General features: G+C 41.2%; 1 protein-coding gene across 2 annotated transcripts in view; it reads right to left on the reverse strand.

Moving 5' to 3' along the window:
• The window catches only part of DPP4 (dipeptidyl peptidase 4), an 80,964-nt gene that overhangs the window by 6,860 nt on the left and 55,793 nt on the right, over positions 1-18,311 (reverse strand). For both annotated transcript variants that reach the window (XM_084811714.1, XM_084811706.1), the window contains exons 19-23: positions 17,610-17,679; positions 16,430-16,624; positions 15,441-15,495; positions 9,770-9,869; positions 6,193-6,257 (exon numbers count right to left, since the gene is read on the reverse strand). In XM_084811714.1, the coding sequence (XP_084667840.1) occupies positions 6,193-6,257; positions 9,770-9,869; positions 15,441-15,495; positions 16,430-16,624; positions 17,610-17,679 (485 nt within the window). The remainder of the gene's footprint in view (positions 1-6,192; positions 6,258-9,769; positions 9,870-15,440; positions 15,496-16,429; positions 16,625-17,609; positions 17,680-18,311) is intronic.

Below are 18,311 nucleotides of genomic sequence, written 5' to 3' on the forward strand. Positions count from 1 at the left end.
AATGTGCAGACGAGTTCATTCTCTTGGCGCAACTGACCTCATTTTTTTTCTCAGTTCTTTACAGTCAACAAGCTTGTATATAATAGCTCCCAAGAATTAAGGAAGCGCCAGAAGTGCAGTCACTGCCTCCAGATGTTATTCATTAAGCAAAACTCGCTGAATTTGGCATATTGTTTATGAGATAAACTGGGCCAGTTAATATACACTTACAAGGGAAGGACTGAACTCCACGTTTTCACCCAAGAGTTACAAATAATGCAGAAAATAAGCCTCTGGGATCTTTTGCAGGCAAGTAAGTCTCTCTCATGATTATCTAGCTTTCACGAATCCAATTGCAGAAATTCTCTGCTGCCCTCTGCTAGTTCTAAGGCCACTGCAAGGAGAACTGTCTTTGTGAAAAGATCAAACAGCAGCCAGCATTTTATCAGCACTCAACAAACAAGTTAACGTTTGGCTGGCATCTGAAGGTCTCTCTCCCTTTGGCATATTTCTTGGATAATAGAACAAATGTCATATCAGTACAAGATGGCATATTTACAAAATTGTACCCTGTTTTGCATAACCTAATGATGCAGCAGTTCTTGAGGACTGAACATTTCAAATCTGCTAGTAGAAGATTGCCAAATCTATGACTGCTTCAAATACTTGCCAACAGCATATCAAAATCAGAGAGAGCTGCAAAACAACCTCTTTCACGAGTTTAACTGTCCTCCCTGGTGCATGCTCTCCTGGCAACCCTATGACAACTAGTATCTGCATCCCCATCCCCTCCCCTCTGCAAAGCCATCAGCTCAGTCTTTCCCCCGCTCCTCTAGCACATGTCAGTCCAGTTTCCTTCAAGGCTTAAACTAGATCTTTCTAGGGTAGTATACTGTTTTAGTTATCACATATTGAGGGTTTTCTTTTCATTTGCAATCTAGAAAACCACATGGGGAGAATCCAGAGAATCACATGTTGACTTGAATGCCATCATGATGACTCTGTGCCAATCCAGAGAACCACACGGGGAGATCTCTGCATATGCGTGCGCGCACACACACACACTTTACTGTTATTCCTTGCTTTCTACACTATACTGTACTTGTTTTTTTCCCTAACTTCCTCTTTTATGCAGATCCTTACAATGCCGTGGGAGGGGATTGCAATTTAGGAATAAATCGTTGGGCATGCACAAACCTACGCTTATGTACGAAATATCAGGCCTCAAATTACAAGTCTTATCTTAGCAAAAGTCTGCAGTTTTTGAGCTTCAAAGAGAGTAAGCATTCTATGAACTCTAACAGCAAGCATCCTGTTGCCCTACAAAGGACTGTCACCTGGGACTGGTTCACATACGTTTGTCACCTGCTACAGCAAGCAATGCTTGCATGTGCAAAGATGCCATGTCAGGTATAATGCCACAGAGTTTTCATAAGACCACTTCTCATCAAATTTCAAAACACAATGCCAATGGAAGTTCACACCCTCATCTGTCTGGGTGAATCAGGCCCTATGTAGAGCATCCTAACATGCCCCAGTATGTCTCAGGTACCTCAGTCTAAGATCCAGTGTCCACATGTGAAGTTCCCCCAATTGGCACGGTAAGCCATTAGACATGAATTCATGTAGCCACAGCTACCATGTGAACTGATTTAAAGTGACTTCCACATGAAGCCACACCCTTGTATACCACATTTCAGAATTGTGTCAGTGCTTACTGCTATAAATTGAGAAGGGTCTTAACCTGCTTAGGATAAACACCATGTTCATATTAGCAGATAACCCATTTTGTAAAAACTTCAGAATTTCATAGGGAAAGCGTAGTGGAGGGGTTAGAGTGTTGGACTGGGGAGACACAGCTTCAAGTCCGCATCTAGCCATGAAACTCACTGGATGACTTTGGGCCGGGCAGTAACTCGCAGCCTAACCTACCTCACAGGGTTGTTGTGATGATAAAATGGAAAGGAGGAGGAACATGTATGTTGCCTTGGGCTCCTTGGAGGAAAGGGTGGAATATAAATGTAACAAATAAATAAATACATAACAATACAGAGATAGTTTTCCTGAACTTCTGAGAGGACAAGTGACACCTTTATCAAAAGGCCTTCTCCCTGTATAACAATTTACATTAGGAGGGTTATGCCATTATAATGGTATCAACTTGAGTGATATAATGGACCTCTCAGTGTGTAGTAATTTAGTGCAACCATGCATGTATTCACTCCCAAGATTGACTTAAAGAGTGACGTATGGAACATACAAGTACAGGCATACACACACACACACACACACACACACACACACACCCCTGACTTGGCTGGTGCCCATACTGCCTCATCAGCACCTGCTTAATATTGCAACTTGTTTGGTTCAGTCTGATAACAGACAAAAAGGCTCGGAGATACAAAGCCATGGGGCTGGGTTAGGAAAGGAGGGGAAAGCAGAAGACAAAAGATTATCACTCAGATCCAGTGACTTCTTTTACCAGATTGAAGACTACCTGCTTACAAAACTGAAATGTTATACTCTTATCTCTTTGGTATGCTTTTATTCTTATTCTGAACACTTGTACATGATGTGTTTTAATTAGAGCTATGCACAAATGTCCTCTCAAAATTCTCCACCTTATTTGTGGGCAGAGAAATTTGGGAGACCATTTTGCCAAATTTCTCCAGGGCGAGGAGGAATTCTCAACAGCTTCTCCCAGGTAGGACTCCCCATTGGCAGGCCTTGTAGCACAGCTTCTTTCTCTTTTGGTAAGGGTGTTTTGGTTTTTCGTGCTGTAACAATATCAACTCTGTTGGCAGGCTGGCCCCCATTTTGCATCCACCACAATGCAGATGTGACCGGGCTTGGGGGGGGCAGTGTTGTGTCTAGCTCCAGGAATGAGGTAGACTTACTGCTCTGCCAAAATCTGTCCTCCAATTTCCTGAAAGTTTTCTCCCCCCATGAAAGGGACTTCTGTTGTTCTGCTTCATTCTCAGAGAGTTTTATCATTTATTTTTGAGCTTACCTAATCACAGCTAGCCTCCCAGGCTGCCTGCACATCCTGATCTGAAAGACCCTATGGGAGGAATTACCCCATGATCCCTTCCACTGGGCTTTAACTGAAATGTAGGAACCTGAATAGGATACAGGCTGCCTTAGAGGTGATTGTACAGTGAGAAACAGGACACGGGTGCTCACTGCTTGGCCACCTCCTAAGTAAGGTAAGCCCAAGAAGCCCGAAGCCCAAACCCAACCCATGAGAATTTCTCAGAATTTCTTCACCGCTGAATTTCTTTTTGGAAGCAATTTCTCTTCTATCGAATTGAATGGGAATGGTTGAAAAAGATGTGGGAGAAATTTTCGGCACAACACTAGTTTTAATTTTATGCTGTGATTTGAAATTGCACACATGACAATAAACACTAGCAGATGCATTAGATTGGACTCTCACCCTGCAGCACACTTCATCAGTTCATTTAGGTTCCAAGAGAACAGGTGTTGCCATCATTACAGAGTCTGAGAAAAGATCAAACTTTTGCCTTCTTTGAGCTGGCTTGCAGCCCAATCCTGTGCCCTGGCACTTTGCAACCAGTTGTATAAAACTGGAAATTAAAAGGCCACGGCACTGGGTCAGGCAAACACCCAGCTGTGCTAGAACCAACTGCTGTTCCCATTTCCAGGACCTTAGCATTGCTGCAGTTCTACTTGCCCTGTGCCCTCTTGCCCTAAATCACATGGATCTCCTGGAAAGGCAACGGAGGAGGTTGTCTGTCGGGTAGGATAGTCCCATATGCATGTTTCTTGCCTGTCTAGCATAGGATCCTGTTCAGATTCAGCAGTGAAAATTGCTACATTTACTGCTGCAGCTCACATGTATCAGTAGAATTGCACTCTCCACTGAATGGCAGGAATTCCTTCTAAAAACAGAGAACTTGATGTTGACTTTTGTAAAGGGAGGATACAATCCTGAGAGGAGGAGGACTTTCTTTGAGAGGTAGGCAGAAACATGGGGAATCATTGTTCCAAAGTAAGCAGAATATTGGGGCCATAGAAAGGAGTGGAATCCACCTATTAATTTCTTCTGCAAAGCAGTCTTTCCTCCCCTGACTTTTACAACATGAATTGAACAAAGTGTTCGCTTTTCCACCTTTAAGGGATGCCATGCACTGTAACAGTCTGATCAGTACCTCTCCCCGCTCCTCCTCCTCCTCGCTTGCAACCTCTCCAATTTAATCCTCTGAGTAACACATTGGAAACCTTTAGCTCTTTGGTACTGGCAGTTTCAACGTGGACACTGCCAGCAATGGATGCTGCGCCAAGAAAACTCGACTCCTGGCATAAAAAGATTACACAGTCCTCTGGTGCCATCTGTGCTGTGAAGTTGCAGAGTGACATTGTGCACCCAGAGCACTAACGTTTCAATCTGTAGCAAGTTAAGAGACTCCCATTTACATAAGTGCCTTGTGGGTCTGCTACCTCTCTGTCTGCCTTCATAGAATCTCAAGTTATTCAGCAAACAAAAAGCCCAAATAGAAAGTAATCATGACTAAAATGGAGAGGGATAGGAGTGGGGCATCAAAGCTGGCTGGACCAGATTAGAAAGTTTAGAGAGTTCGTAAATCTCTGAGGCAGGTGACGGAAGGAGGGAAAATAGCAAAAGGTCAAAAACTCTTTTTTAACCATGACCAGTATCCAACGGCGTCATTCCACAAATTCAGCGAGCACTAGCGGAGCTCCACTGAATCTTTCCGTTGCAAACCGGTTGCCCATTACACTTGCACAAGTGGAATGCACAACAGATCGCACAACGGGTTGCACAACAGTTACGCAGAACTAATTGCACAACAGGTTGCACAAGCATAATGCACAATCAGTTGCACAACTGCACTTGTTCAAATGTAACTTTAGTTGGATTCTTCCCTTGTTCATAGTTCAGAATCAATGTGAAAGCAGGGAACAATATACTAAGAAGCAAGATGTCCACTGCTGCAAATGCAACCTAAATGTACTTTTGGACACCTACATACTATATCTCGAAAAATTTAGACACACACACACCATATTGAATAAAAAACTTACTGAGAGGACTTCAGAAAAGAAGCAGCATGTCTGTTATCAGCAGGTACAGGCAACGATGTGCTTCTTTAAAAATGATGAGGCACAGACAAATCCTGAGCTGACATTGCTCCTCTCACCTGGCAGACTATGCCACCACCTCTACTGCAGTGATCTGCAGTGCGGACTGTGAGGATCAAATGCAAAATCAGCTCCTAAATTTGTGTTAGTGCAGAATTTGTGTTTGCATTAAGAAGTGCACACACAAGAAAGAAAGAAAGAAAGAAAGAAAGAAAGAAAGAGAGAGAGAGAGAGAGAGAGAGAGAAAGAAAGAAAGAAAGAAAGAAAGAAAGAAAGAAAGAAAGAAAGAAAAGAGAAAGAAGAAAAAAAGGAACAGGATGCTTTCATACAGCCAAAATAGGTGCTTGGTCAACCCAATGTAGTGATGCTCTGGAATCAATTTTACACTCTCTCTCTTGAACACACAGCTCCCTTAACTGCTATTCCACTGACCAATGACTATATCCAAGCAGTTGTAGGTAGGTAGTTCCTTGAAACACAACTACTTAGAGTGTGCTCAACATGGAAAATCCTTGGTGTGAAGCTGCCAGTTCACCACACCATGGCAAGCCCAGTCTATGTACTTGCCTTTCAAATGGGAAAAAAACCCTCAACTGCTCACATGATGAGGTGGCCCTTACACATGTGTTATCTAGACTCAAAACGACTGTACGAACACAATTGAGATTGCATTATTGAACACCAAACTCAAGCTATTAATTTAGAAAACCATCTGGAATATATTAATAACACCCATCAGACTGGATTAAACATGCATTCCCTATTTAAAACACACAGTATATTATGAGGCCTTCAAAAAAAAAAGAAAAGTGTAGGAAGATACCAAATTAACCCCTCTTGCTGATGGAACAGCGGAATGCGGAAGGGGACAATTTCTTCTCCTGCAGCTCCCTGCACACCCTGAACCCTCCAGAACTATCTGAAGAACCATCTGGAGTGGATTTGGCGAGGGGGGGGGTGCATGCAGGTTGCAGGGGGAGGAGGAGAGGGAAAGTCCCCTTGCATGAGAAGACTGCTTGTGCAATGGTGGCTTTTGCCCATAGTGTAGCTTTGCATCTGTAAAACTGCATGTTAAAGATGCTTTCCTACCTCATAGAACTGAAGATTATCATCTTTTTCGGGAAGACCCATGTAGCGCTCAGTATATATTGAATCTGGGGGGGGGGGGGCAAGAGAGAGAAAGCAAAGCAATGCTGTAAAATGTTTGTATTGTAATAGTAGCACTGACATGAATGAGAAAGGCTACATATTCTTTTCCTTAGAGGTCATTATACGGATACATTTTGCATTGGAACACACTTTAATATTTATTGATGTACATGCTCTTTTAAATTATCTACCTGCTTCCTGGAAGTTAATGCATGATCAGCACAAATGGACTCTCCACGCCCTTCTGACAGCTAAAACACTGATACTACAACATTAGAAGAATAAATGCTCATCTCTTATAATGCAATGGACTGAAGACCTTACAACGCTTTCAAAATTTGAACAGTGTATGGACGCCACCTACAAATGGATACTCATTTGGATATTTGGTCTGCTTTTGTTGAATGTATGGTTCTTAGAAAACTGTATTTTCCTCATATATACATACATACATATATATATATATATATATTTTTTTTTCTTCACATATATTTCATATGTATAAATTGAAATTGACATATTCAAATCTATGTAGCCATATTTTGTCCTTATTTTTCTTTCTTTTGTCAAAATATTATAATAAAAAGTAAGTTACAAAAAATCTTATCCTTCCCAATATAGTGAATGCTTTACCATACTAGGAAAAAGAAGTTTCCATTTTCCTAATAATAAGCATTGTAGGTAACCACATTTGTTTATTAATATTCAGCATGCAGTCGTCCATGGCAACAGCATTGTTAAGCATTCCTAACTATCTTATGCCAAAGTAACATTATTATTATTCTCTCAGTAACTGTAAGGAAAATGGTACTTCCATTTTATGGCTGATTGTGGCTGAATTACAATGATACCAACAAAGGACACTATCAAAACAGGGTTATCTTCTAGGGTACTTTACGTGCAACTCAGTATCACAGATTTCCCAAATTCTGCCCTCCCTCTCCCAGCAAATTGTTGATTTGTTTCATTATGTGCAAGGTATTTTTTATAACGCTAAATCCCAAAACCATATTTCAGAAGTACAGTCAAACTCTATTAAAAACAAAAACAAATACTCCCTCGAAGAATATTAGGAGCTGCTCATACTGAGACAGGACACTGGTCCATCTAACGAAGTACGGTCGACTTCAACTCCCAGAGTCTCTCTAAGTTCTCAGGTAAAGTCTCAGATAAGATGCTTTCCCCACTTCATCTGTTTGAGGACTACCACTTATGTGCTGCACTCTGCTGGCACTGTTATTCCCTGACAGCATGATGGCAGTACACATTCAAAACCCTCACCCTGAGTGGAATTCTGCTCAGAGGATGCTTCTGGTGCTGGAAGTGGGGAGGTGAATTTTGTCAATTCCCCTTCCCACTGTAACCCCTTACACCCTCTGAGAATCTGCTCCAGAGGGTGGAGATCCTCTGGAACAGATTTTAGAGGGTACAAAGGTCTGCAGGGGAGGGGGGAAATCAGCAAAAGTTGATGCCCACCTTCGGTCAGTGGGATCCCTGTGCTGGATCACAAGCCTTCTGTGGATGGAAGGAGACCTTCCTTTTGTGGAAGGTGAAGTCTGGATCCAAGCAATTGAGATACATTAAAGATACATATCAAGAAGTTAATGCAACAGAAAAACCATCAACCAAATAAACCACTAACTCAGGTGGATAGCCCAGGATATAAGTAAATAGCTGCAAAAAATCAGAGGCACATGTCAGTGCGAGAAACCTCTCCAATCAGCAAGATACAACGTCTAACAGATCAATAAAGCAATAATCTTTCTCAACCAACATCCACTTCCTCTCCTCAGTTTATAAACCTAGTTTACACAAACTTGACCCACCAGTAAAAATGTTTGCATTTATATTGCTTCAATGTATTTTCTTTTTCTTCAGGAGACTTCGCGTGGAGGGGGGGGAAACAAGAGGTACCATGAATTGTTAAAAGAATGTTGACTGAATCCTGGCTTCCCTATCCTGACAAACCATCGCCTTTCACACTTTGCCATCCAGTCCTTATGATTAGGAGAAGATAGAAGCCTCTAGCACAGTAGATGGTCACTAGAGGTATTTTCTGCAAAGGTAGGGGATCTCTCTTATCCTTCAAAAGTCCCCAGTCAGGAACCCTCCAGACACTGAAGCTTACTAATATATACAGAGATATCAGATCCCTACTCCTTCCTGTCACCATGAGGTCAGGAGGCTAGTCAAGCTTCCCAGTATCCCAGCTTCTCCTCTTTCTCACCATTTCCTGAGGGGTAGATACAGCCTCCATGAGTATAGCCAGTCATCTGCTATCCTACAACCACGTTTACTGAAAGTGCCTTATTAGGGGGGAATTTCTCCTGTTTCATTATATTCTAACACCCTACCACTGGAGAGTTGTAGGTGATTTGAAAGAGATCCCTGCATCTGCATTCATGCTATTTCCACACCTGGTAGATAGGTTTTTATATACTGAAACCTTTTTGGACCAGAAGCAACAATGCGGCAAATAAATGTTTGTGTATGTTGTGTACAATGGGGCAAATAAATGCCATAGGAAGTCAACCACTTTCAACTTTATTTAGAAAAAACTATTTCTGCCTCCAGCCTAGACTACCCACAAATCCTATACCCACAGCTCAAGTGCATTTATTTTTGAAATTTCAACTAGTGCAACCCAGTTGCATTGTATATCCATGTACAAATCTTAAGCGTCCTAGTTTTGTAAGATGCAGGAGTAAATACTAATCCATGACTGTGGGTTGAAATACTGCAAATTATAGGGAAAAACCTAAAGAAATCCCCCTGCTGTCATCCAGCAAATTGATTCAAATAATGCTCTCCCATAGCCCTCTAAAACAGTAGCTAAGAAAGCCATCACAAAAATTAAGGGAACCAATCCCTCCCACCCCCCCCCCCGCTACCCTGCAATTTGAGTACTGGGTTTAAAGACAAGGCATAAGTAGGAGGCTGTTAATTTTCAAAACTCCCCTTTGAGAGCTTTTTAGAACATCAAGCAAATTAATATTGAATTTCCAATACCCAAGTATTTCTGAGGTAATCAGGAATGTGATTTAAATGACAAATATTCCAGTAAAGGATTAAATATATGACCCTTCTTTTCAGAGCTCCCTATAAGTAAAGCAAGTTAGTAGCAATGCAAATGAATTTTATGACATTCAGAAATGATCCCTCAACACTTTGGAACACATGGCACTTTTCAGGAATGCAAATGCAGACATTTGCATTATAGTAAAAATTTCAAATATTAAGTAATTTTGTGCCTTTTAAAGGTTAAGCAGATTATTTTCCTTTACACATCCAAGTGTTTCAATGGAAAATATGATCCAGGGACACTGTGTAATACCTCACATGAGTTCATGGAAGCAGACCAAATGGCACTTAATGTGGGAGGGGTATGCACTCAACATAAAAATCTTCTATATCTTAAACATGTACTTTCACATTGCAAGGCATATATAGAATTTGCAAATACGACATTGTAGTGTTTTACATAAGAACTCTGTCTTATTTACAAGGAATCACATACCATAATATTGCCAGCGTGACACGGGGGCAACAGCTATTCCACATTTGAAGACACCACTTCCTGATCCAAGCACCATGGAGGTCACGTAGCCACCATATGACTAGGAGGAAAGAAATCCCATTACTTTAAACAGATCAACAGTCTTCTTTTGCTATTCTCACAGTGTACATATGCATGTGTATGCATGTGTTAAAGAACTGTGCCTCAGGTTTCTCCATTTTCCCTGTGCCTCAGTTTGCTTGCGATTGAGTGAAGGCCCGTTCTGATGTTACCTTTGTGGTAAGGGAGCCACTGCAGGATAACTCAGTTCCGCATCATAAAGGTGACACATCACAAGCTTCCGGCCATGTGTGAAGAGCCCATGCTGAGGTTCCTCTCCCCCATGTCCACCTTGTCTCAGTTTCTGAGAGCGGCACACTAGCACAGGAGGGAGGAGGAGTCTGATGGCTTCTTCCCATGTGGTCTCAGGTATCTGCCACCACTATCACACTGACTCCATGTGGACAGTGGCTCTGGTACTATGAAAATATCATGAGAAGGGGCTTCTCAGTGGGCAGAGACAATGTGGGTTCTTCAGCCTTTACTTAGTTCAAAATACAGTTCAAATATATAGCTTGCTGATCAGGGTTGTACCAGACTGAATGACAACATATGTTCTATATCCCCTTGGACATACAGTTATCACTTTAAGGCACTTGGATACAGTGGAATCCAAGTGCCTTATTTATTAGGGATTTATACTAATATTTATTTATTTGATTTATACCCCACCTTTCTATCAAGGAAATGGCACTCAAGGCAGCTAGCAATAATAAGAACCAAAATTTAAAATACTTAAATATACTTAGTTCACACAATCATAAAACAAATACATTAAAAACAATTTAAAAACACAGTAGTAAAAGAATAAAAACAGCACCCAACCCAACAGACCAGCTAGCATGCCAAAGGCCTGCTTGAATAATAATGGCTTTGCCTGCTGGCGGAAGGACAACAAAACGGGGTCTAACTTGGCCTGCCTCAGCAGGAAGTTTCAAAGCCTGGGAGAAGGCCCTCTCACATTCCTACCAAACACACCTCTGAAGTCAGCAGTACCGAAAGGATGGCCTCCCCCAAAGATCTTAAAACCTGGGCTCATATAGGAGTGGAGGCTTTTGAGATAGCCTGGTTCCAAGCCATATGGGGCTTTATAGGTCATAACCAGCCTTTTTCAATTGTGCCCAGAAACAGGCCAGTGAAGCTGTTGTAACAAAGGAATCATGTGTTCCCTGTAGCTGGCCCTAGTCAACAGTCTGGCTGCAGCATTCTGGGCCACCTGAAGTTTCTGAACAGTTTTCAAAGGCAGCCCCAGATAGAGATCATTACAGTAGTCAAAATGGGGTGTAACTAAGGCATGCATGACCATGGCTAGATCAGACATCTCTAGGTATGAGTGCAGTTGGCACACTAGCTTCAGCTGTGCAAACACACCTCTGGCCACCACCAAAACTTGGGCATCCAGGTTCAGGGTCGAGCCCAGGAACACACCCAAACTGCAAGCCTGAGTCTTTAGGGGGAGTGCCATCCAGCACAGGTTGACTGTTGGGCTCAGTGGAAGCTCTAGAGCGGTGATGGCCAATGAGATGGTTTGCTAGGTGGAATCTCTGGAAATCTCAGCACGCCAATTGAGTCAGGGTAGGACATTCCATTCATACCTTTAAGCCAGGTGTGCACAACCTTTTTGCAGTCAGGGGCTGCACTGGGAACTGGGTGACCTATTGGGAGCCACATGCCCAAAGGGCAGCATCTAGGCAAACAGGCTTGTCTTTAACATCCACACACCCCTGCCCCAAATGCCATTATCTAGTTCTCCTGAAAAACACTGCATTCATTCAATTTCTTACCTTCCTTGTTTCCTTTGTTCCACCCCACCTCCAATGAGGCACTGAAAATAATTTTTATTTTTGCCTTTTTCCAATGCAGCAATCCCCATTAGCCACAGAGCAACCCCAATCCACACATTCCCACCCCCGTGTTAAAAAAGCAAACAGCAACACTGATTTTACTTTTTTCTCCTTTTAATGTTTAATATTTCCTTTTCCTTTCCCTCACAGTCTCCTCAAATGACAGCAAGTTACTGTCTCCCACATACTGTTCAAAACAGAGCTCCCATCAGTCCTACCACCACCACCACCAGCAGCAGCACTCACAGGGCAGGAGTCATAGAGCCCCCTGAGAGTGGCTGGCTGCCAGAGCATCTTCTCAGAGGGATGCCTGAAGCAACAGCAGCAAGGCTGGACAAGGATTGCAGGGTGGGGAGAATCACTGGAGAGGCAGACATCCAGTAGAAGTGGTGGCAGAAGCAACAGCGGCAACTAAACCGATAAATTGGCAAGAAATCACTGATGGGGGAATTGGTGGTGTTGGTGGGAGGGGCCAGAGCACTTGTGGGGGGAACAGTTAAGGCCGGGGGGGCACCTGCAACCCACAGGTTGTGCAGGCCTGCTTTTAGCACTGGGAGGCAGAAGAGGAGGTAGGGAGTTCAGGGGCAAACACTTTGCACGTGCATGGTTACTGGCTGGATAATCAGCCCTGCTGAGGTCAACGGCCTGCAATGCACCCATGCCAAAACAACTGTTTAATCAGCAACTATGCAGTTGCACAGGTTGGCTTACACCACCACCTCCCAGAGCTTAAAAGTACAGATGGGAATTTCCTTCTGCCTCAGTTGCAGTGTTATCTAATTAACTCTTCACCAGCCACTGTTGGTCTAGAATTCACAGGTCTGCCAAAGGATATCGAGCCAGTTTGCACATCATGGCAGCAATCCCTGGGTTGTTCTAACCCAGGAATTGCCAGCGACGAGCAGAATGCACAAGCCACTTCCACTTTTAATCAATCTTTTATTTCACCATAGGTGATTGTTCAGTTAACTCTGGGCTGTTTAATCCCTAAACAACCCAGAGTTTCTGGGTTCAGATGCCATGAAACAAACCAGGGATGGGGCATTCTTGGGTTGCTAATTTTGAACAGAAATGGCTCATGTGCACTGCTCATCCCCAGCAATTCCTGGGTTAAACAACCCAGGAACTGCCACTGTGGACATGCGAACTGGAACTCTGGTTTACATCTCTTGCTCTAGACTGCTAAAAAGATGAAAATGCAAATGTTGGCATTGGGTCAAATTCTGTGACAACCACTCATGACATCGCACAGGAAGCTCTGCTTTCCTTGTCTCCTCAGGACAGGTGTTTGTCACTTGGATATCCTTTCTCCTTTTTATTGCTAAGTTTTTATTGTTTTAAAATGTTGTTCATTGCCTTGGAGGCTTTTTGGCAAATAAAGCAGCATATAATTGATAATTATAAGGGGAATTAATGCTTAGCCCCCCTCTCGCCCCCCCCATCACATCCCTTCTCAAACATGCTTAGACACACCCACTTGTAAGGAAGTATTACCTACCCACCAACACCTCCCTTCCCCTCACCAGCCCTCAGGATGTTACAAGCTATATGTTCAAATTAAAAACAGCCACAGAACAGAGGGCAGATACAGAAACACTTTTTCAAAGCTATTACATGGTAGAGTCACCACACTATGATTTGACAGGCATGGGGATAGGGAAAGGATAAGCAAGAAGAACAATATAATCTATGATCTTAAAGCACATCATGAAGCACAACTGCGCTTACAAGGAAGTTCAGTTGAAATAAAAGAGACTTACTTTCAAGTAAATACTTATTAGAATGGCATGTCAGCAAAGCTTCCACAAACAGCTATTTCTCAAGACATAGGTGGTCCACTAACAGTGCAGTCCTATGCATGTCTACTCAGAAGCAAGCCCCATTAGGTTCAATGATACTTATTTCTCAGGTAGGCCTGTATATGACGGCAGCCTGTGTGTAGAGATGTAAAATTTCTGGAAATTTTGAGGCCATGGAAAATCCCCCGATTTTTTCCCAAGGTCTTTCACAAAAAAATGAAAATTTGAGGAAAAATAAACAATACTCTTTTTAGAGCTCTTTACAGATCTAAAGTCATGTTGTTGCTTTAAGGCAGCATTCCCCAACCCGGTGCCCTCCAGATATTTTGAACTTCAGCTCCCATCAGCCTCAAGCAGCCAATGGTCAGGAATGCTGGGCATTTTAGTCCAAAATATCTGGCAAGCACCAGGTTGGGGAAGGCTGCTTTAGGAACATAAAGCAGCCTTTCTGTTCCTAAAGTTATTTTATGCATAATTTGGTTTGCTCATAAAAATATCATTACATTTTAAAACTTTTAAAAGTAATCTCAGTCAGTAAATTTGCAATTACTATCTGAATAAACTAAACTTTTACATTTAATGTACCAAACATGATAATTTTATGACCAAGCCAAGATATACGTAACATCTTTTAGGTTTCTATTTAATGTCTGACCTAAGGGAACATCAGCAAGTAGTCCCTGAAACATCAGAATCATTTAAAAGCCCGAAGAAGCAGAAAGAACTGGAGGCAGAGGAAGACTGACGTACAGCATCAGTTCCTATTTGTAAAGAAGTTTAGGGAAATTCCTAAACTTGTTCCTGTTTGTGGGGTGGAGCTTAGGCAAATATGATCTGAAGGAAAAGTTACTGAGATTTTATTTAGCCAGGAAAGACTCATCTTAGGAATGATAAGCAATCATATTTAATTTAAGAACCTATAAGCAATCTCAACCTATTATTTGAAGAGTCGCATTTTATTCACTTTTGCAAATAATTTCCATTAATTAACATCTTATTTTTTATCATTTTGAAAAGTTGTCTCTAGTGGTAGTGCCAATCCTGTGTTATGCCACAGGAACCAGGCTACTGAGTTTCCTTTAGATAGAGAGGGTTTATTCTAGTGGCAGCAGTTTAAAAGTTTTATAGCTGAGGCAGCATTCCTTAGTGGTGAGATCTAATTGAGAACTGTATTAAAAATTGTGGCAGTTGAGTTCTATAGACTCAAGCCTCGATGTTAATTTTTTAAAAAGAAACATAAGTGAGATAACCCACGTGCAGTTCCATTGGATCTGGTGATAGTAGCTGGATAACCTACAGTATATTTTTCACATACGGCTTTTAGATTAGAACTACATTAATTCACGATACAGCATCTAACCAGAACAAGCCCAGAAATGCAGGCTTTATAGAACAAAACCCAAACTGTCAAGAATGCACAATGGTGACTCTACTCACAGGTTAGGAAACTGAGCATAAATGTCTATCAGTACAATTTACTTTAGATTATTGTAAATAATGAATAATTTTAACAAAGAGTGAAAGAAATAACTATGCTGGCAATTTTACAGAGAGGATTAAAAAAAACATTTCCCCCACAGCTTAATTATTTCCAGACACTTTACATCTCTAGTCTTTCTATAAGTATTCTTATTACATAGTTTTTAGAAATCATTTTGGGGGGAGTAAAAGGTGGGTAACAATATATAAATGCTTTGTCTTAAATTCGAAAAGAAAATACTTCATAAGCCAAAGCTGTTCATATTTTCCAATTTTGTGGGGAAAGAAATAAAAATGGTCCTCAGAAAAAACAGGGTTTTAAAAAAAAATTCTGGGTTTTTTCTGGCCCTTCACATCTCTTACCTGCATGTAATATTTTTCTTAATGACAGCAGGATCTCTCTAAACATTTAACTTTGTCATTTCCAGGAGAACTAATTTTAATACTTACCCAGCCCCAGATAGCTATCCTCTTCTTATCAACAAAGCTCATTTCAGAAAACTGTCTAAGAAAAAGAAAAAGAAAGAAAATACACAAAGTGCACACACTCAAGAGAAAGCATACCTTATGCCAAGGGTCCCCATTTTTTATTTTAATTTCTTTTTAATATAGACACATGGATTTGTATGAAATGTATACAACTTTCTAGCAATTATACATGGGCTGCAACAAAAGTGGACATATTCAAATAAGTATCCATTTGCAGGTGGCGTCTATATACCACCCTTTCAAATACTGAAAGTGTTGTAACGTCCTCAGGTGAGTGTTTATCTTCCCAGTGTTGTAATATCAGTCTTTTATCTGTCAAAAGGGTGCGGAGAATCCATTTACGCTGACCATTTGTTAATTTCTGTGGAGCAGGTAAATAACTTAAAAGGGTGTGCACATCAGCGGATATTAAAGACTGTTTCAGTACAAATTTTTTTCTGTGTAATAACCTCCCCTCAAAAGAAGCAACTACTGGACATTGCCAAAACGTATGTTTAAAAGAAACATTAGCTATATTGCACTGACAGCAATGAGCTGAATTAGACATTAAAGAGACATTGCTATGTCCAATAAACATGAAACATTTTTTTTGCTGAATAAGACAGCCTAAGATCCATAGGTGTGAAAGGTAGATGCCAAACCCACAGCAGTATATCGAATTCCCAAATGTGCCCCCAGGTCTAAAATGGCTGGGGACCTCTGCCTTATACTGCTCTTCAAATTTTTAATCTCCCCTCCTAGCCATGCTCCCTGGAGGGCAGGCAGGATAAAACTGTATTAAATAAATTTTAATCTTTGGCACATATTCCCACAGAAAATGTCCTTTTCTACCCAGCTTTATTTTTCATGGCTCATTTGCTAAAAAGGAACTAAATATTTTCAGCTGTCCCATTAAAATACTAGCATCCAGGCAGGATGAGGGCTACTGAGATATTTAAACATGTACTTACTTAGCTGCCAAGATCTGATCTTCAACCTCATAGGTTCCCAGTCTTCGATATACTGCATGCAAAATTTTGTCTCCTTGATAGCCACTTCCTCTGCCATCAAAGCTAGCCACAATAATCTGTTCCGTGCTTGCAAGATATGTAGCCCAATTGATCCGGTAAGCAGCATCTGCTTTCTGACTACAGGGTCCTGCATACCTGTGGAGAGAATCTAAGGTGAATTGGTGCATGCTATTTTACATTTGTTTCACAGGTACCAAATCTCTGAACAGTCAAATACAACTATTATTTATTTATTTATTTATTTATTTATTTATTGCATTTATACCCCGCCTTTCTTCCTCTCGCAAGGAACCCAAGGCGGCTTACATTATCCTCCTTCTCTCCATTTTATCCTCACAACAACAACCCTGTGAGGTGGGTTGGGCTGAGAGTCTGTGACTGGCCCAAAGTCACCCAGTGAGCTTTCATGGCCGAGTGGGGACTAGAACCCAGATCTCCCAGCTCCTAGTTCAACACTCTTGCCACTACACCACACTGGCTCTTGCCACTACACCAACTGGTACTGAAAAGTTCAAAAAATATCCACTGCTCATCTGAGCTTTCCAGAAACACTGTTAACTCTGTCATTTGCACTCACTTTCAACTGATGGCATTATACAGGTGTGAAGAAAATTTTATTTTCTTGTTATTCTTGTGGTATTCTTATTCTAGTAATAAATATTTTACTAAGGGGCTTTGTTGAGTTTTTATTTCATTGCAAATGGGTCAGACTAGAAATCTAATGAAAGCAATAGAGGAAGAGTAATTTGGGAGTGATAATAATAACAGCTCTTAATTTTTTTAAGGTATTTACATAGAAGTCTCCAAGGTCAGGCATCATTTACAACAGGGATGAGGAATGTAAAGCTTCTTTGTCATGTGTATTAGATTTTTTTAAATCTATTTTTATTTAATTTTATAAGTGAAATAAACAGTAACAACAACATAATCAGAATCTTCAGTTTCCAACATTACAGTATTCTGAGGAAAACAAAAATGAAAAAGGGAGGATAGCAAAAGAATTAGATTTTTTAATGTGTATTAGATTTTTAAGCCTGCCCCATTTTATTTAATCTTGGTACAACACCTAAGAAACTTTAGGCACAATAAACAATTAAAGATAACACGACTAAGGACTTACACATCAATGAGCAAAGGGTATTTCTTTGATTTATCGAAGTGAGGAGGTAAGATCATCTGATACCAGAATCCTGAAAACAAGAATGAAAACATATTACTGATGCAAGCAAATAACTAGTACACGCACTTCTATGAGGAGTAAATTCTCTTTGAGGTCAACCACAATTTCAGCTTAAAGCAAAAACCCTGTTAAATTCATAATATAAGAATGCAAGCCTCAAAGGAACAAAATCTGCTTGTTTTAAAATCCCTCAGATTTAACTGACTGCGAATCTGGGGACCAGGCCACACAAGGATTTCCCCTCATTACTGCAATGTCTGGCTCACTTGCACATCACATGATGAGTCACCAACCTGTAGTCCTCCCACCATTTCTGGCTCTATAATCCAATATTTTGCAGTCCCATTTTATGATGGCTTTTTTGGCTACTGCAGTGCACTAGTAATTTTGCTGAGGACAAGTAGCGCATGATATTCTGACTGGTACTGACTGGAAAGGTTTCAGAGTGCAGAATTGCTTTGGCAACTTTTCTTCCCTGCCCTCCCAGCTGCCTTTACACTGCCTTTACCCTTGCAGTCCTCCCATTCTGGAGCCTTTCCGCATTTATCACGGGCTCCCAAACAGCGACCATGTGATTGCTGAGGGGGGAAGCTTTTAATTTTCAAGATTCCATAGAACTCAATGAAACAGCACCATCTACTG

The sequence above is a fragment of the Heloderma suspectum genome, chromosome 1 (genome assembly GCF_057233095.1).
Source record: "Heloderma suspectum isolate Gila_16-S chromosome 1, 16-S_ref, whole genome shotgun sequence".
Classification (NCBI taxonomy): Eukaryota; Metazoa; Chordata; class Lepidosauria; order Squamata; family Helodermatidae; genus Heloderma; species Heloderma suspectum.